The 20388-nt window shown below is 36.6% G+C and overlaps 1 protein-coding gene across 5 annotated transcripts in view; it reads left to right on the forward strand.

The window, feature by feature from the left end:
- KLHL5 (kelch like family member 5) overlaps nucleotides 1-20388 on the forward strand; it is a 58641-nt gene that overhangs the window by 12656 nt on the left and 25597 nt on the right. Inside the window, exons 1-3 of one of the 5 annotated variants that reach the window (XM_027642865.1) lie at nucleotides 4929-5152; nucleotides 5270-5360; nucleotides 17312-17497. In XM_027642865.1, the coding sequence (XP_027498666.1) occupies nucleotides 4984-5152; nucleotides 5270-5360; nucleotides 17312-17497 (446 nt within the window). In that variant the 5' untranslated portion in view covers nucleotides 4929-4983. Of the gene's footprint in view, nucleotides 1-4926; nucleotides 5361-17311; nucleotides 17498-20388 lie in introns of those variants that run through there. The other 4 variants (XM_027642863.1, XM_027642864.1, XM_027642866.1 and 1 more) reach the window with 4 other exon arrangements.

A 20388-nucleotide genomic window follows, 5' to 3' on the forward strand; every position in this document is an offset into this window, starting at 1 on the left:
ACAGCTTCTCTTGTGTGTGAAACCAGTATGATGCTTGATCTAGGATCTGACAGTGTAGTCTTGTATTGCATATGGAAATCTTTCTTTCCCCCTGCCCTTAGCTGAATAAAATAAATAGCAAACCAGGCTGTTGTTCTGTACAGGTCTTTTCATGCTATCGTTAAGCCGACTGCTCCAAAGTCAGTATTTCTAAACATGTGGCTTGCACCGCTCAAGGGAAATGTGTGATGCAAAGTGGCAGAAAGTTGCAATGCTGCGCCAGTAATTTGTCTACAGCTCATTTCTGCCAGTCAGAAAAATTAATTTAAGTACATACAGTCAGTAACTGTAGGATGTTTTCCTGTCTTTCTCCTGAATGAACTGTGCTGTAGCTGCTGCTGTAAGGCACTTTTCACATAACCATGAACTAGAAGTGTTTGCACTTCTAAAAAACCTTTGGGATAGGAAGTGGTTATTGTTTTATAGAATCACGAAGGATTAATACGCCAACCTTCCTGAAGTCTTTGTTGAGATACTTCTGTAATTTTGGGTGTGGAACACAGGAATAGGGAAGAAAAAAGAAAATAAATGTTTAACATTTCTTCTAACATAAGCATAGTTATAAGCAGAATTGCAGTTTGGGGTTCATCTGTGGCAGTTTTCTTTGAGCAGTTATTTTAATGCCTCTAATTAGTATTTTAAAATTTGAAAATCACATTTTAAAAAGTGTTAAATTTTGGATGCTTTTTAGTGCTGTAAGTACGCATTTGATTAATTGATGAGCATCTTACAGTCAGCGGACCTTTCTTATGTTTTAAATACATATCTAGGATCACTAAACATTGACAATATTACTTTTTCACATCTTAATGAGTCTAGTTATGTCTAAAATGTATCTTTTTATATTTAATGCTTTTGTTAAACAGTACTTTTTGAAGCAAGAAACAAGTCCTACAGTCAAAACAGAGACTTTATGTAATTATTTTGACATTTGCATTCTTAATTGGCATATAAAAGGATCATTAATATCTTCGCAGGACTAGCTGAGCCTTTATACCCCTTTTTAAAATCCATTTGACAGACTAAATACCTTGAAAATATTGTATATGAGTTGCATTGGAAGCTGAGTGGTGATAGATTTTGAAGCCAAAACATAGTAGTGACAGGTAAAATGTTACCATGAAAAGGGGTGTTGAGGTTCACATCTTAAAAGTACCTGAACAAGTATTCCATAAACATATTTGTTTATTCGAAAACTTAATTGATTACTTAGTTAAAAAGTCATAATAAATAAAAGTGGTAGGCCTAATTATGTGAATAATAATGTTTCCATATTTCCCAGTGAAACACTCTAAATATTAAGTACACTTTCCCTCAAAATATATGGTAGGAGTATCTTAGAAGTAAAATTGTTTAAATTTTAACTCGTTGTGCTCTATTACAATCTTCCTTTAACACTTGTATGAATAAAAATATATAATTTCAAAGGATGTCAGTGCAGTAAAGTTTTTGGTTAGTAAAAAACCCGGATTTTTATATCTCTGTGGAGATAACTGTTCTGAAGATTGTGAAAAGAGCAATTTATAAAGCTGTCAGGCGATGTTCTTGGTGTTACCTATTTGCACAACTGCAGCATGCATTTATATGTTTTCTTTTTGTTCACAACACAGAATCTGGGAAACTGTCCCTCACTGCTTACTGCAGGGATTTACAACTTTGTGAAGCTGCTTATATGAGAGAAGTTATGTACTTAAATGTTCAGGTGCTCCACTTGGAGGAATATCAATCTGTTCAATTAAAAATCAGAGTTCTTAAAATTGTTTTCACAGTAAACTTACACAACCTCATTAATATAGACAAAATTATGTTCTCAAAAGTGACAATATACCTATATTTAAAATGTTGTTTTGATTTACCACAAAATAGAAACTGCAATAGTACTGAAGAACAGAAAAAATAGGTACAGACACTGTTGCTTTTTCATTAAATGCAAACTCTTGCCTTAGTAAATGAAAAAATATTAGAGAATCTTTGCCAAGTCTTTGCATGTTGTGCTTGACTAAGATGTTTTTAGCAGGATTCTCAGAAATGTGTTATTGCATTAGAAAGATGTCTGATGGGAGGCCATAAAGGGTGGACATTTGTATTTGTGAGCACCAATCAGTAGATGAGATGTCAAAGATGGGGTTTGGGTGGTCATAGTAAGTGGAAGTCCTAACAGTTCATCATTTGAGATCTCCTCAGAAGTCTGTTAACTCCCAGCAGGGGACCTGATAAAAGCTATTGCATCATTCACAGTAACAAACCTTGTCCAGAACTAGAAGAGGCCCTCAATTATTTCTGAGAAATGCTGTCAATATAAACTGAAGAATCAAGTGGCACTTGTCATCTGTAATACAAACTTATAAGTAATTCCTATGAAACAGAAACAATTTAAATATTTAATGCAGTCCATCTTAGAAGTGTAATTTTGAGGGAGTGTATAGAGGGAGAAAATTTGTATAATCTAGAAAAATGAAAGAGAATAGAAAACAGTTTTATGTTTTGGTCCACTAAAAGTACAGCACATTTTGTTTCTAATCTCTGTTTGAGCCCATAGCTTCACAGCCAAAGAAAAGCAATAATTGGGCTGTATATGCCAGTAACTCAATGGAAAGTGCTGAAAAAGCACTAGAATCAGCAAATCTGCCTCTGTCTTAGTAGACTTGTACTGGGACAGCTTGAATTTTAAATGAGTCTGTTACACAAGAATGAGAATCCAGGTCAGTCCTTATGTATAATTTACCATACCAGCAGAAATAAAGGTATTTAAAGGTTACTATTTATAGTTAAATGGATAATTAAAATATTACTGCTCTGATGAATGTTAACAAATACACCAATTGCTTGTCCTGCTTCTTCACACTTAGTGTAACACCTCACACCAATACAAAACATAGGGAGAGAATAAATAGAAAGATGCTGGTTTGTTTGTACTTAGGATTTATTGTAGTTTCACCCAACTTGCAATTACACAAATGATGGTGCTTAAACACTCCAGTTAAGCTTTTAACAATTAGCTGTGTGTGGACAAGATGAGTAGGGTATGCATGTCATATCATTTTGGTTAAACATCCATACAATTTTTATGCTGATATGTTAAATCATTAATCCTCTCTTAAATATTTCCCTGGTTTTCTGTGTTTAAATTAAATCCCCAGCAAGGATGGTAACGGCTTTGTATGTTTACCTGCTTAATCATCTTGCCTTCCAAGTATTTTCAGCTGTTCTGTGGATATGCTGCAAAGGTCTTGGTATTTGGCTTCCAGTAGGCCAGGATGCTGGCAGTGTACACACTCTGATATGCAGCATCTCTTTGTGAAAACAGCTGGAATGCAGTTTCTGTAGAAATGAGCTTTACTAGCATTTGTGAGAAGCACTTTCATAAATAACTGTGTTCTGGGCAATGATGGGTGAGGTTTCCAGGTTACAACTAGCCCTTTCAGCATTGTTGTTCCCAAGGAAATAACATGATTTACTGATGGCATTGAGTTTGGAACAGTGTTTGGAGTTTGGGTGGTAACGTTTTGCACTGTTTAAGCTTTCATATGACTCTGCATACAGACTGTTCTAAAGAACACTGCTACTGTCCTAATGACAAGATTCCATATTTTGAAGCTCATAATGTTAATCTGAGAGATGGTGACTTTCACTTTTGATGAAAACTGTAGGTAGAAAAAAGTGCTTCTTGTAAATTTCTTGCATATGTATCCTGGAGAGTTGAACAGACTCAACAGATTGTAAAGTTTGAAAACGTAAATCTGTTTATCAAGGACTGATAAAATCCAGTGCCTCTTTGTTGTTCTAAAATACTTATTGCTATGTGGCTGAAATTAATCTCAGCATTTTATACCTAACTAGCTCCATATATCATAGAGGAAGTTGGCTGGTTTTCATGGGAACAGTAAATTGGTCATTGTGTATTTTGTCCTTCTGGCTTTCTCTTCCTTATCCAAGTAAAAACTTTTGCTGGGTATTTTAATCTGTTATATAAATCACCTATCCTAGAGAGTGTTTTGTCTCAAAACTATCCATCTCTCTTTTTTGCTGTTCCACCACAGTATTTCTAACTTGATTTGGAACAGCTGATTGTACATGATTAGAAAGAAACCTTTTGAGCAGTCGTCTTTTGTTGTCTGTTTTGCAGGGGGGTGTCTGATGTCTTGCATAGTGACTGATTGGCTTTTTCTTGCTTTCTCTTTTAGTGTTGTGTAAGTGAATGGAAACCATTAGCTCATTTCAGATAGAAATTTTCAGTTACTGCAGACCTAGATTTGAATCAAAGCACATCAAGATGAAAGGCTTTATAACCCCCACTACTAGTCCCTTGAGCCTTCTAAGGCTGTTCTTGTCCTTTTTAAGTTAGTGCATGTCCTATAATGGGAAAAATAATTATTTACAGCAGTTTCTCCCCAGCAGAATTCTATAAATTTATTTTTTAGCAATGTAGAAAGAATTTAGTTTGTTTTTTGCAGGTTTTTTTCCCCTCTGTAGTAGGAAGAGTTAATAGAAGAAGCAGAGATTCTAAGATGCGGTACTGGAATTATGTTTGCTGTCATTTGTGGTTTAAGAAAAGGGGCTGGTATTCAGCTCTTGAAAGGGCTTTAATGAATACTGTTTGGTGGTTTTGAAAGCTAATGGTCAGAGGAGAGCAACAGAAGAAGCCTCGGAGCTTTTAGGGTAAGCTGATGAGCATTTTTCCTGATAGAAGTGATTGTTTCATCTCCTCTCTTCAACTCAGAATTTTTCACTGTCTGTTGCCTTTTGTTTGTATTCAAATGACATACTGTTAAAGAAGCCTTTTTTGTGTGATTGCAATGCTTTTTCCCCTCCTTCCGTAGAAAATCTGCTTGCCACAGACAGGCAGAGCATGTGTTTCTCTTGTCTTGGTTGGGTGCACAAATCTTCTTTTATGTGTGCTGCTTCTTACCCTGTTGCCTAGACGATCGCTGGCTTTCACTAAGAATGTCTGGTTCTCGTAAAGAGTTTGACGTGAAGCAGATTTTAAAAATCAGATGGAGGTGGTTTGGTCATCAGGCGTCAGCCCCTAACTCTGCAATTGAAAACCACCAGGGAGACTTCTGGAACAGAGGACAAAATGTAATAACTGGTGACACAAAGTTTTTAGATTCAGGTAACTTACCTTTAACATCAGTTGGCTACAGAAGGTCCAGCCAACAGGATTTCCAGAATTCACCTCTTTGGCCAATGGCATCCACCTCAGAAATCCCTGCATTTGAATTCTCAGCAGAAGACTGTGGAAGTGCACGTTGGTTTGACAGACAAGAAACAGATGACAGAGCAAGTGAAGAAGAAAATGAATCGGACAGCAGTTCGTGCAGGTTAATTGTTACTTTCCTATTGTGAGAAACGTGTTTTTATTTCATGTTTATAGTTAGCATGCATATGTAGGCTAGCCTTTATTCTAAAATAAAATGCTTTAGAAACCTGGCAGCAACTGTGCATCAGAAACAGAATAATATTTATAATCAGGTTCTGTGTGTTTTTTAGGACCTTTTTAAAAGGCAGCTTTAGTCAGTGGGGATAAACAAAGTGCATACATGGATGGACTCATATTTTAAATAGTATACCAAGTACATGCTGTATGAACATTACATGGTAATGTTAGAGGATGCTTGTTACATTATTTTGAAGTGATGCTGGTTGTTTGGTTATGCCAGTTAAGAGAAAATTATAAAAAAGTAAGCTTCTTCTGATTCTTACCTGATGTTTCCGTATGTTTCTATAGAAGAGGGAGAGTTAACTGTAAAAAATGCATTATAAATCAAAGAAAAAACATTACATCTCTTGAAAGCCAATGAATTTGTGCTTTAAAGTGAAAGCAGTTACCTATCTGGGTGTCTTAAACAGTGCATCTAGCATAAAAAGAAAAATAGTTTTATTGTGTCTGTAAAGATGTTTTGGTGTTCTTTTCTTACATATCGTTACTAAAGATGAAACAGTGAAATTTTTTCTTAAATTAAAGTTGTTTACTGGTTGTCATAAATTAGACAAGTTAATAACCTTTCTTGTGAACTATCAGTTTAATTCTTTTATTTCATTTGCTACATAGGTCAGCCATTCTATGATATTTACTTTCTTACTTTTAAAATAGCTTTGCACCGATACGGCATTTCAGAAAGTGGAATTTCAGTGTGGCAATTTAAAAGAGTACAGTGTTAAATAAAGCCTATTAAGGACAGATCAACCTACTTATGGTGGTTTAGTGTTTTGCATTCCTTAGGAGAAGAATTAATTTAGTGGAAGGGCAAAGTAGTTCATAATATAAACACTAACTATTTATGGTCTATATGACCTTTAAAGATTCAAGGAAAGGAAGGAGAGTAAAAATGCTTAGATGTGAACACAGTGTATTTGCTTGTATGGCAAAATACTAGAATTAATGGGAAAGGAGATACTACATACTGATGGATCATAACAACAGTCTTGTAGTGCTGCAAGAACTATGTATCTGTAAGTAACATATCTCTGAAGAGGTCACATTTTTGATTATATTCAGGTGTGAATTTTTAAATAACTGTGTCACTGGATATGATACAGATACATTAGCACCTTCTGTTTCAGCAACATATATTTGTGATGTGAAATTTTTATGTACAGCATTACCCCAATTAGGATATTCTCACCATAGCAAGGCAATCACTGTAGAAAAAAAATGTAATTTTAAGAGTTAAATGTATAGGTAGGTTGAAATTACTACAAATGTGTTCTTAATTGTAGGAGAGTAATGTACATATGACAAAAACAGATCGTTACTTTGTAGAATTGGAGAAGTGCAGATACTTAGGATGTTGTGAGAAGTCTATTTTTGTTTGGGTTTTTTTTGCAGACAGAGTTGTATACTACAGGAAATGCACGAAGGATTTGAACTTAGTAAATTGATTATCTTCTAAATTATCTATAGCATCTAGAGTTATTTGTATTTCCGTCATTGTCTTGTAATTCTTGCTAATGTTTTACTTTAAAATAAATATTTTAGATAAATTTTGAGTTCAGTGTTGGTATAATGTAATATGTAGCTGATGGTAATATAGGAATTTGCTTTGTATTGTTATCTGTATCTTAAGAGACTGTACTTAAACCATGTTTTGTTCACTTCCTTTGTTAAGAATGTATAAGCTCTACATAAGTCTGCTTAACACCTGGAGTTTTTCTTATGTTAACTTAATTAAATGGTCTTTCTTAATAGTCTAAAATACAGCTTCTTATCTGATGACTTGAGGAAAAAAAACCCAAAGCAACACCTTTGTCTATGTAGTTTTCAAAGGGCTTTTTTTCCCATAAGAAAACCCTGTTACCTCCTCCATTACAAACAAATTGTGTGTATGAAAAAGTCCTTCTTAAAAACTTTTTGTAGAAGCTACAGTTACCTTACTTCTGTGCTCCTCTATAACTTACTGCCCATTTACAAGCTCTAAAAGCATGAAGTAACAGAAGCAACTCTCCTGCTTTGTGTGTATCAATCCTTCCTCTTTACCATGTCTTATATCACAGAGAGAAAAGCATTTAGATCAGGGAAGTTTATGGAAACTTTAGATCATTATATGATTCATTTAGAGGAGACCTGCTGTCAAATTAATTTATTATTAGTATAGACCTCAGTGGCATAAGGGATAACCAAATTCCGAGTTTAGTACCAGATCTTTGGCAAAGGCTGCATCTGAGATGCAGACAGATCATCCAGATTCAGGGCTCAGAGCTAGTTGGTTGTAATGCTGTTCACGTTGTACTTCTGTGTGTTGTTTGTAACCAGCATTAGCTCAAATGATGGTTTACTGGAACAGTGAGTTTTGAATTCTTTTGCTGGTTTTCGTCTCCTAGATTTCCTCCATTGCTGCTGTTTGTTAGTTTCCCTACATTCCTGAGGCAATGGTCATCCTTTTGGATTTGTACACTTTTAAGAATTTTCCAACAGCTGTGCAGACTCTTGTATAGAAAATTTGAGCCTATTAGCATTAGTTTTTTTTTTTCTTAACTTTTCTTGTGGATGCTGTGGGAGCAATCCACAGACCTTGAAAACACAGTGAATATCAAGCTAAAAATACCTAGAGCATACCTAGCATGCAGAATGTTGTATCTGGTTCATTTCACCCAAGCATGTATTAAAATGTTGGAATTACTGTACTGTTGATTTAAGTATGGGAATGTATTAAATACAAGTGGGATTTCAGAATTCATCAGTTGTGTGCTAACCTTGAACAGTTTGGTAAGATGTCTGTAATTATTTAAAGACAAGGTCTGAATGTGGTAGCTACTCTGCAGTATTGCTCTGTATGATCAGTCTTGGAGTTAATATGCTGTAACTTCCAGTCTAAGACTGCCTCCCCATCCTGAGTTTTCAGTCTATAGAAGCCTTTGATATGTCTTCTCTTTCACCTCACTCTTATTGACCTTTGAAGCTGTAAGTTCTTTAGGAGCCCTAATTGTGCTATGTATTTCTGTATATCTCCTATCACAAAACTGTTAAATAAGAACAGTTAATAGCTTCCCTAATTGTGGCATGATAGTAGTATGATATGTGAAATTAACTGAAAAACTATCAAAAGAGCATTTTTTAGCTAGATGTATTAGACAAAAGTAAGCAACTTTGTTATTGAAAGACAGTTGTTTTAAAGGGGAGAATCTTTTATCTTCTCACTTCTTTTCTTTTATGCTACCATTAAAATTCTTTCCTTTCCCTCCATACCTTTTATATCTTCACTTGGGTAATCGCAGAATCACAGAATGGGTAGGGTTGGAAGGGACAACCGTTGGTAACCTGGTCCAATTTCTCTGCTCAGTCAGGGTCATCCTAGAGCACATGGCAGAGGATTGCATCCAGATAGTTCTTCAGTATCTCCAGTGAGGGAGACTCCTCAACCTCTCTGGGTAACCCATTCCAGTGGTCAGTCATGTGCACAGTAAAGAAGTTCCTCCCAATGTTCAGTTTCTGCCTGTTGCCTCTTGTCCTATTGCTTGGCACCACCAAGAAGAGCCTGGCTTCATCCTCTTGACACTCTCCCTTCTGATACTCATAGGCATTGATGAGGTCCCCTCTCAGTCATCTCTTCTCAAGGCCCAGCTCCCTTAGTCTTTCCTCATAAGAGAGATGCTCCAGTCCTTTAATCATCTTTGTAGCCTTCCACTGGACCTGCCTCAGGAGCTCCATGTCCCTCTTGTACTGAGGAGCCCAGAACTAGACATAGCACTCCAGATGTGTCTCACTAGGGCTGAGCAAAGGGGCAAGATCACTTGCCTCGACCTGCTGGCAGTGCTCTTCCTAATGCACCCCAGGATACCACTGGCCTTCTTGGCCACAGGGGCACATTCTGGCTCTTGGGCAGCTTGTTGTCCACCAGGAACCCCAGGTCCTTCTCTGCAGAGCTGCTTTACAGCAGGTCAGCACCCACCCTCCACTGGTGTATGGGGTTATTATTCCCCAGGTACAGGACCCTGCACTTGCCTATGTTGAATTTCAGATGGTTCCTCTCTGACCATCTCTCCAGCCTGTAGAGGTCCTTCTGAAGGGCTGCACACCCTCTGGGATTTCAACCACTCCTCCCAGTTTTGTGTCGTCAGTGAACTTGCTGAGGAGGCATCTGCCCCTTCATCCAAGTAACTGAGGAATAAGTAATACAATACAGTGCCCAATATAGAACCTTGGAGGACACCATTCCTGACAGACCTCCAGCTAGACCCTGTGCCACAGGTTATCGCCCTCTGGGATCTGCCAGCCAGATCTGCCAGCCAGTTGTCAATCCACCTCACTGTCCACTCATCCAGTCCACACTTCCTGAGTTTGCCTGTGAGGATGTTGTGAGAGACAGTGTTGAAAGCCTTGCTGAAGCAGAGGTAGACTGTATCCACTGTTCTCTCCTCAAACATCCAGGTAGTTGTTTTCATAGTAGAAGGCCACCAGGTTGGTCAAAAAAGATTTATCTTTAGTGAATCGATGCTGACTACTTGTGATCATCTTCTTATCATCCATGTGGATAGGGTTGTGTCTATGAACATTTGAAAAGAGTTAGCGCAGCACAGTTATATAGTGTGTATGAGGGAGATTGAATTCACCAAGCTTGAGCAGTAGATGTTGTAATAAGATAGATAACAAAAGCCTTCAGCATGGACTTAGAAAGCCACAGGGAATTCCAGCTATTTGTTCAGATGGAATGGGCCTCCATGCAAGATGATCATATTTTTGCAGTGACTGTCACGTGCTTTGACTACATTAAAGCTCAGTCAGGTATGTTTTTGTACTACTGCGCTTCTTGACCACGCTGCAATGTCGGTGCATCATGAGGTAGTCTGAGTGTTGTTTTCCAGACAGAATGCATGTTGCTTATGGCATTTGCGTGAGTTTACAAATTTGTTGTGCTAAATCCAAGACACCTCTTAGGAATAAAACAGGAAATATCAGAGCTATAATCAGAGGTCTCGCTGCAATGAAACATGCCTGTGTTATTTCTTATCAAAATCAGAAACAAGTAACAATGCAGTAGTATTAGCTTAGCAGGCTGTGTATACATGTCTTTGTTAGGTTACCACAGGTGACACTGGAGTCTGTGCTCCAGCTTCTCATGTCTGTTGCTATTCATGCCATTTAGATTAAGGTTAATGCAGATATATTTGTTTGCTTGAACATGTGCCTTTTGATTGCAAGATTGTAGTTCTGGCTATAGCTATAATTCTTTAGCATAAAGTAAATCACTGCAGTCTCTCCAGGGTTACTTTTGTTCGCTTTCCATTATCTTTTCTTATCATAAATTATGATACTGTATGGATTTTTAACAGTCTTTGCTCTCCTTTTATTTATGCTCCTCTGAGCCTAAAAAAGTGTCCTGATTCTTACCATTGTTTGTTTTTTCCAAGAATCCTTTCAGCATCCTTCTTTTCAACAAATTCTATTCTCTGCAGCTGAGGTTCTTGTCCTAGTAACTTTGAAGAGGAAGTATTTTACTCCTTATGAACTATAATATAAAATCTTGGAAGCTGGCAGAAAAACTAGCATATTATTATTTCAGTAAGTTGTGTTTTGGTCTCTATATGCAATAAAATGTCAGCTAGCATGAAGAAAGCAGTATGAACAACCAAATTGTTGAAAAAATACTTTTAAAACTATTTTGTGAAAACTGCAATGCAGGAAGCCATCTTAATGTAGTAAGAAAGTTACAAAATTAAGATTTGTTTTTAAATGCTGAAGATGTATTATAATATGTATCCTAATTTGTCCAAGGGGAAACATTCTTTATCTTCTCTAATAGACTAAAGATGACTTGAAATTGCAACAGATCTTCTACTTATATTATTACCAAAAAATATCACGAGTTTGTTGAGCAGTATAGGAAACACAGTGGCCTGTCTCAAAGTAGACAAATAGTTTACCTTGTGACTGGGTAGGACTTTTTTTTTAATTTTTTTTTTATTTTTTATTAGAAATACCAACTACTTACGATGTAACTTTTCTAGTAAGAGAATAAATGCTTTCACTGGTTTTGAACAGCTCTGAAACTAAAAATCCATACATTTCATTTATGATTACAGAGTTCTGCTTTCATCATTGGCTTTTTATTTCCTTAACATTATTCTTGGTTTACATTACAAGAATTTAAACAGGAGCATGTAATTTATAGTCAGAGGTACTACGCATTATTTTTCATCCTTTTCTTGACTTCTCTCAACACAAGGCAGTTGCACCCATTTTCCTGTACATACTTAATCATTTTTTCACTCGAAACCTCTTTTGTTACTTTGAACCTAATTTTCAAGCTTTTTCAGGTGTGAATAAAAGTAATATTTTTATATTTTTTCTTCTTTGATTTATCGCAGTAGTTTTTTAAATATCTATATATGTTGAGATGTCTATATCGGTTGGTTGATTTTATGTTTATTTACGTGTCATATTTATAAAGGTAATATTCTTTATGCATAATTTCAGGTTTTAAATGCTGATGTTAGTTATTTCATTCTCTAAGAAACAAAGTGCTGTTCACTGAAACATAGTAGTGAGGAGAAGAATGTGTATTTTTTCCTATCTCTACAGTTTTGCTAATGTTTGCTATTTCTAACGCTTTCATCTACACCCAGCTTGTGTTAGAGAAACATTTGTAAAACAGAATTTAAGCCAATTCTATGCACAGGTAATTCTTGCTCCATTTTGCAGCATTTTCAGTGCATCTGTGAAAGCCATTTGGGTTGGTGTATAGTGCTGCCTGCAAACTTCAGTAGCATAGGCAGAGCATTTGCTTTTAGTTTGGTTTCCTAAAGGGAGCAAGTTCATGCAGTTGTGTTCAGCATCACCTCTGCCATTTCCCTGGCAGCTATAAAGCCCATGGGCCATTTAATGTGAGGGTAGGCAGAAGTCTCAAAGATAACGTCACCCCTCGTAAATGGCAGCTTGTTAATGGAGAGAAACCCAGCTTATTGCCTTCCCTGAGAAAGGGCAGAATTCCTCTGCTACAGCGCAGCTTCCCAGTAGTCACATTATTTGCTGTCTCTTGCCTAGTAAGGCAATGCCTTAAGGAATTGAGGGGAAAGGAGAACTAGACTTGTGGTGGTGGATGGAGTGGGAAGAGGAGACAGAGAGCATAGAAATGTTTTGAAAAACAGACTTCCCTTGTTGATTCTGTGAACCAGCCAGTTGAGTACAAATAGTAGGATGAACTAGGGTATTTTCTCCGTCAAGATTTTGCAGATAGAAATCCCATTGTAATGCTCCCTGACTCCTTTATCCGGTCAAGGCTCTAGTAACCAGCTGCACTTCAACATCTCTTCTGTTAAAAGAAATGTGACTTAATAATGTGAGGAAATAAACTGTTAACTTGGTGCAAAAGCTTAGAAGAAGCAAGGTAGTACTTCTTTATAAGGTCAGCATCTGTACCACATACCTTGATCAAAACTTGTCACTCTTACCTTGCAGTAAGAGGTTAAATTAGATGTTAAATTAGGTCAACTGATCATGGCAAAAGAACAGTTTTAAATATGAGTGAATTTATGCATAATTTTCAGAGATTTTTTTTCAGACAAATTGTATGCAATTTTTCAGAAAAAAAAGTTAAAATTAATTTCAAATTTTTGTTCCTCTATCTCCATTCTAAAATGAATGATTTGAAATGTGTAATTGATTCTTTTCTTAGTCATAATGAAGTCTTTATTACTTCATTTTTATTTCAAAGACAAGCATGGAGATTTTAACTTAAAAGATGCCTTCCTAAAAATAATTTGAAATGCATGAAATAAAATGGTTGAGAAAAGTTTTACAACCTTTGTTATAGCCAAGGTTAATACTTACTGAAAATCATAGGTGTTAATGAATATTTGTTATAAAACAACCATTGCAACTCCTCCTTTAAAATTAATATCAATGCTTTAAAATTATTAAAATAACAAATCCTGTTAATAGAAGAAGCATTCTCTTTTTGAGAGAGTTTAGTGAAAGTGGGAGGAAGGAAGGCTTGTATATGTTGTGGTTTGGTGTGTTTTTATATTGAAATCTGTGTTTGTGGTTTTGTTTAAGCTAGAACAAAGCTGAAACAACAGTAGAGGGAGAGGTGTGAATTCAGCTCTCCAGTTATCATTGTTTTTGTTTTTACTTTTGAAACTTGCTTATTGCCATTTTTTCAGCCCAATTAATTGTTTCATTGCTTTGCAGTGAGCCGTTAATATTGGGCTGAGCTCTTTCTTCCAAGCATCCTACTTCAAGAAATAAAGTCTTCTAAAAATTGAAGAGTTTATAGCATGGAGTATACAAAATTTTCGTTTCAAAAGGCATACTGTTATATGTTCTTTATTAGGCAGAGAAGTTGAAGAAAGCTAACATCTTTCGTAGATTAATGTTCATCACCAGGATGGTAAAATATGTAGTTAGCATGGAAAAGATATTGTCCTTAGAGTAACTTATGTAGAATCATAGAATCATTAAGGTTGAAAAAGACCTCTAAGATCATAGAGTCCACCCATTAACGAATACTGCCATGTCCACCATGGAACCATGTCCCAAAGCACCACATCTGCACTTTTTTTGAACACTTCCAGGGATGGTGATTTCACCTCTTCAGTGAGCAGCCTGTTCCAATGCCTTTGCACTCTTTCATTGAAAAAGGTTTTCCTAATATCTAATCTAACCTCCCCTGGTGCAACTTGAGGCCATTTGCTCTTGTCCTATTGCTTGAAAAGCAGTAAAGTCTCTCCTGAGCCTCCTTTTCTCCAAGCTAATCAACCCCAGCTCCCCACAGTTTATGCTCCTGACCCTTAACCAACACTGTTGCCCTTCTGTGGACATGTTCCAGCATCTCAATGTCTTTCTTGTAGTGAGGGGCCCAGAACAGGATTCAAGGTGTGGACTCACCAGTGCGGAGTACAGAGGGACAATCACTTCCCCAGTGTTGCTGGCCACACTATTGCTGATACAGGCCAGGATGCCACTGGCCTTCTTGACCACCTGGGCACACTGCTGGCTCATGTTCAAATGACTGTCGACCAGCACCCCAATCCTGAAATTGTACCATGCTTAATAAAAATTGATCAGTTCTAGATAGGATATTTTCGACATAAATAAGGGGTAAAAACCAAAGACCAAGACAAGTGTGATTGATGTTTGAGAATAAAAAGGGAAACCCTACTGAGTAATGTTCTAAGATACTCATAATAATATTTCTACTTAATGTGTTAAAAATACTGTCTTAAATCTGAATTTTAATGGAATATGCAGAAAGGGTTCATTAATACACTTAACTCGTGTGCTGACATCTTCAAGTTTTCAATGTAATTTTCTTAGTATGTGTGAGGTGCGCAGAAGTAGCAATACCTCTAGTCTATGGAAAGGGAAATTCATACTAAAACATAAATTTGAGTCAAGAGCCAAATCCAAAAGGAGCACACCTGCCTTGATACTCAGAGCTGCAGGACCTTGCAGCCAGGTGTTTGCTCTGAGCATGGGGTTCATGGGTCAGCGTTAGATATACAGCTTTCTTCCTTCTGGGTAGAAGGGATGTAGGCCAAAAATTTTGGAAGGCATTTCAGCATTACTCCTGGGAGAGAGAAAAGCAAGTCCTTCCCTTCCTCTATTCTTTCCTTGCTTATGTATTCTCCCAGGCTGTCATGGCTGTGGCAAGTGGAACTGGGAAAAAGATGCAAAAAACAGTTTGGGGAAGGAAGGGCATTTGAATTTCTCATAACCAGTCATTCAGATAAAGCTCTTGAAGCTTTATCTTTGCCTTTTTGCAAATATCTGAACTTTAGACTGTCTCTTTCATGTTCTCTTTATGGACCACTGAACCTTAATATTTCTTTCCTTTTCATGTTCCTTCCTTATGGAAAATGGTTTTTAAGTTACTAGGTAACAGACAGTTATAAACTTCTTTAGATAAGGGGGACAACTAAGTGTAGCTCTGTTATGTCATGAATAAGTGTTTTATTGTGGGTAGCGGAAAATAAACCCCACTGCAATTATTTTTTCTTATTGAACAAGAGTGGTGACTGAGTTCCATGCAGAATGTACACGTGTGCAGTCTTGAGGCTGGCAATAGCTCCAGTGAGGGTGTGATCTGGCAAAGTGCTGGGTTAGAAAGTTTTTTCCTTTGTCGCATCTTTCATTCTATCTGCACAACATTTCATGAGGTTGTAATGCAAATCAAATCCCTGATAGCATGTAATTTTTTAAAAATCATTATTATTTGGGTTACTTTGAGGAATCTGGGTTAAAATATAGTTCAAACAAACAAACCAAAAAAAGCGCAATTGAGAATGTGCTACATTGTAATAGGGAGATAAAGAACAAGGATCTCCTAAGCAGCCTGTTCTTTCCACTTTTGTTTTTTTGGGTTTTGTTTTGTTTTTGTTGTGGGTTGGGCTTTTTTGTTGTTGTTGGTTTGGTTTGGGTTTTTTGCAAGGTTGCTGGTTTAAGAGTTGCTTTCCCTGAGTACTTTGTGCTCAGTCACTTGAGAATGCCACCCACTCTGCCGGTATGTTTTCCATGGTTACATAGTTACATGTTTCACATTTATGAGTTTCGTGATTTCTGTTTCCAAAATGGCCACAAAGAATACTTGTTCCAGCTTGCTACAGGGCCGGTGGTAGAGCAGAACGAGTGACTCATGGGGGATGTGGAAGGGGGAGGAAGTTGACACATCTTAAATAAATGGCTAACCACAGCTTCAGCAAGAACGTTTGAGTCCTGCAAGAGTAGTAGGTAGGCAGGTATCTCATTTCTGATCCATTGCTAGATTTAGCTTTGAATTAAGTACCAAACTGCTTGACCTTTTTAGCTATTTGGGCACATGCAAAAAAACCCAAAACCAAAACATACAACAAACCCCAAACAAAAAGCTCCACTTTACCGAAAATCTTCTGCTAAAAATGTAGAGTTTGGTTTTGAGAAGCTCTGCCTTGAAACTAATGTCCTATGCTGGGGAGTGAGATAAGTCGCTTGGTAGATTTAGCCTGAATGTGGTAAATCCATGACATCTTTGTAAAAGCAGGGGTCTGGATGCAGGTCTTATGAATTCACATCCTTCCAAATATTATGGTAGGTCCGGAGTATTTTAAAAGCTGCCTGCATTGTGGAAAACTAAGTAGTAGTCAGTTAAAGAACAGTGAGCAAGAAAATGTGTTTTCTACAGGTACATAATTAGGACTCATCTTCTTTATCTCCTAGGCCCATGCATTCCTTTTACGTTTTCTTTGTTCCTCTTTTCTCCCAAGCTGCTGTGTGTAGGGACAGGAATAATTTTTCTCTTCATCCATCCTCACTTTTCCCTTGTGTTGGCTTCTACCGTGCTAGATCTCACGTCAGACACAAGGGTTCATGCAATGGGAGTAGTGGTATATCAGTGTGTTTCTTTGTGGTTTTTTTCCCCCACATGCTCACATGCTTTTACCAGCTCCATATGCTGAGTTTTGTTCCAGCCACCTTAGGCTGAATGTGAAGCAAGACTTTAATGTATGTGGCAGGGAAAGGTTTGGTTCCTTATTGCCATCCTTCCATTGTTTTTTCAGTTTGTATGGTCTTGGTAGATGTTCTTCCTTAACCATCTGACAGCACTATAGGTACAATTTTTGGGCCGATCTCTCTGTGTCTGTTAGTTGAAGAGTACAACAGTAAATGATCATACCTTTTCCACAAGAGTTTAGATTAGGTTTGGAGGGAGAAAGTATGAAATGAAGAAAAAATAGCAAGGGAATATATATTAAAACAAATCATGCACATCAATTTTAAAATCACATGTGATTTTTATCCTTTGTAGATAAAATTTCACCTTAATATTGTGTGAACTAAGATTTCTGTTATTGTCTTCAGCAGGAACTCCAACAGCAGTCATACCTTATCATCTTGTCAAACTATGGAGCCCTGTACCTCAGATGAATTTTTTCAGGCTCTCAACCACGCTGAACAAACTTTTAAGAAGATGGAGAATTATCTTAGACACAAGCAGCTATGTGATGTGGTGTTAGTTGCTGGTGATCGTAGAATTCCAGCTCACAGGTAAGTTTATTATAATTTGAAGTAACTTCATAATTGTTTACAAATGCACCTTCAAAGTGCGTCCTATGTTTTGTTTTAAAAAAGTCAGAAAAGTCTAAACAATTTAGAAAACTTTAAACATGCATGTGGTTTTTTTAACATTTATTTGGAACCTAAAAGTTAATTTGTCTGTTGTATGTGATATAGAATCAAAAATAATTGTAATTTCACATTCTACTTTTTTCTTCAAGTATACTTAAGATATTTGCATACAAAATTAAACTCCCAAAAGTCCCAAATACACTGCCAGAATATTGTAAGTTGTAGTAGTTTCTGCACCATAGAATGATGTAAAATTTTTTTTCTTAGATTTCGTTTTTTCTTTGTACTAATGATTATGTTGTTGGAGTCTTAATTAGCAATAAGGACAGTCTTCTGTCCACATGAAGTTTTTTTGCTCCCATAGTAAGAAGAGTCCTTTGATAGGAGACTGCTGAACACTGGCAGTACTAGATGTCTAAATTAGATTGAACATTACCATATCTGTCATCTCTGTAGTTAAGGGATCAGGTAGCATGCCACTTAAAAGCTAGAAAAATACCGAAGATTGTGAAACACAGGTATGAGTAACTGAATCACATTACGATATTTTATGCACAGTATTAATAGTTCAAACAGGAACCTAGGTATAATTAAGCTGTGGTTTCCGAAGCTGAGGTCTACAACAGGAGTAGCATCCTAAAGCATTCCTGTTTTCCATTGCTCATTCCTACTCCCACAGTGAAACTACAACTTAATACTGTAATAATGATAAAAGGTTGGGAAGAGGTTGCTGGTTTGGGGATGGTATTTTTCTTTAAAAGCCAGATTTCTGTTTTATTTGGATATTATCCACATTGTTGTGCTGACACAACTGACAGAATGATAGCATGGGGATGGGAACTGACTTGAGGAGCAGAGAGGCAATTTTAGCATAACTTGCTATTGCGCTCAGAGACTAAATTTTATGCAGCGTTCAAATTAGTTGCAAAGCTGCGTTGTCCCTATGGAGTGAGTGAATCAGATGAAAACAGAATGCACCCACCCCTAGTAGGCACATGATCAAGCAATTTAGGGTTGAAGAGCTTTGGAGTGCTGTAAACAGGGAAAAGTAGTGATTATAATAAGAAAATCATTTTACTTCCTTGTGTGTCCAAGGCAACCCCTTTGCAGTACATGTTTCGAGTATGGTTTATGTAATCATTAAAAAAGCGTAGAAAGGGTGCAGAGGACAACTGTGAATGTCTTGTAAAGACTGGAAGATTTTATTTGCAAGGAGATAAACAGAAAGATAACATGCTAAAAAGCCCTTTAGTGTGGTTCATACCTGTTTCTCATTTATCTAGGGAACTGATTTCACTTCTCTGGTTTCTGCTACTGTATCTATTTTACTAGTGCATTAAGTATATGCTACTACCTGTTATTTGCTCTAGTCTTCTCTTCTGAGGAGAAACATCTTTCTGTAGTTGGGATATTGTGTTTTAGATATGCATGAAAGTTAGAGCCAAAGAAGCACACTTCATGGTTGTAGCAGGAGGTGGGATGCTTATGGTTGTCCTTTGTTCACCTTATAACTTTGGAGCAACTTAGAAAGAAGCATTGCCTTTTGCATAATAAGTTTTTTGCTGTTTTGTTTTCACAGAGAAACACAGTAATAACTACAGTCTTAATCCCAGTAGATCACAAGTACCTCACTGAAAACTGAACTTTTCCATAGTGGGAAAGATAAAGACAGAAATCTTAAATTTGGTTCAGAATTTTATAGAAATTCAATAAGACAACTGCCTTTCTGTACTTGTAGTAGTTTATGTTATAAGAAAAAAATTCTTTTGTGTTTTTTTGCTGCCTGCATCCAAGTTCTGACTTCTTTAGTATTGACTGCAGGTTGGATCAGTCAGTGCATTTCAAGACACTAGTGATTATTTTGTCTTGAGACTTAAGAAGCAACAAAAGATGTATTTAATACGTATTAGATTAATGATTTGGGATTCTAAGATAAGTAATAAAACAGAAAGTTCACTTATACTGGACAGCTTTTTTTCCCTTTCTTTTTTGTAAGAAAGATAAGAGTTTTTCTTAGTATGTGGTCACATAGAGTTAGTAAGAAAGAACATTTTTAATTAATATCAATCACACATATGTAGAGAGGAGTTTTCAGATTTTCTGGTTTGAACATGATATTTTTAATAATTCCTGGTGGGTTTTTTTTATTATCGGTTTCTACATTTAATGAATGTTCTGAGGTGCGTGACGAATGTTTTTAGAGAAAGAAGTGAGTTTGGTGTCTGTAATAGTAATAATACATTACTGTGAAATTCTGAGAGGTTTTGATTTGTATCTGTTCAAAGAATTCAGGCTATGAGTCTACTACAAAATAACAGCATCACATGTAGTCATGATTTTTCTGAATATGGCATTCTCTACTGTTCCAAGACTGTTTATCTGCTCATTCTGTGCTGAAATTATAGCTAAGCATCTATTTAGGAGGTCAAGAAGCAAGTAGGAAAGGAGACAGCTCTCCACTAGGAAGAAATGCATTATATTCCCACACCTTTACTCTGCAGTTTTCTAAAGAAATTTTGCATACTTTAATTAATTAAATTAGGCTTTTCATAGCAGGAATTTATTCTGTGTCCACTGCAAATTCAGATGTCTGTAATTTATTATATTCCTCTTTATTACATTTAGCTAACTGGTATATCCATAATAAAAGTTTGTTTTGTTTGGTAATAACCTACTGATAAGAACATTCAGCAAGAAAAGGGAGGTGTGTGTAAATTCCTGGCCAGAGAGGCTTGAAGGCCTGTTCCACACCCTTTAACCAGCAATCTGAGCATCTGTGCAGAGCCACTGTCTGTCTGAAAGGTGGAAAT

Source organism: Corapipo altera, unplaced genomic scaffold, assembly GCF_003945725.1.
Source record: "Corapipo altera isolate COAL_440 unplaced genomic scaffold, ASM394572v1 22, whole genome shotgun sequence".
NCBI lineage: Eukaryota > Metazoa > Chordata > Aves > Passeriformes > Pipridae > Corapipo > Corapipo altera.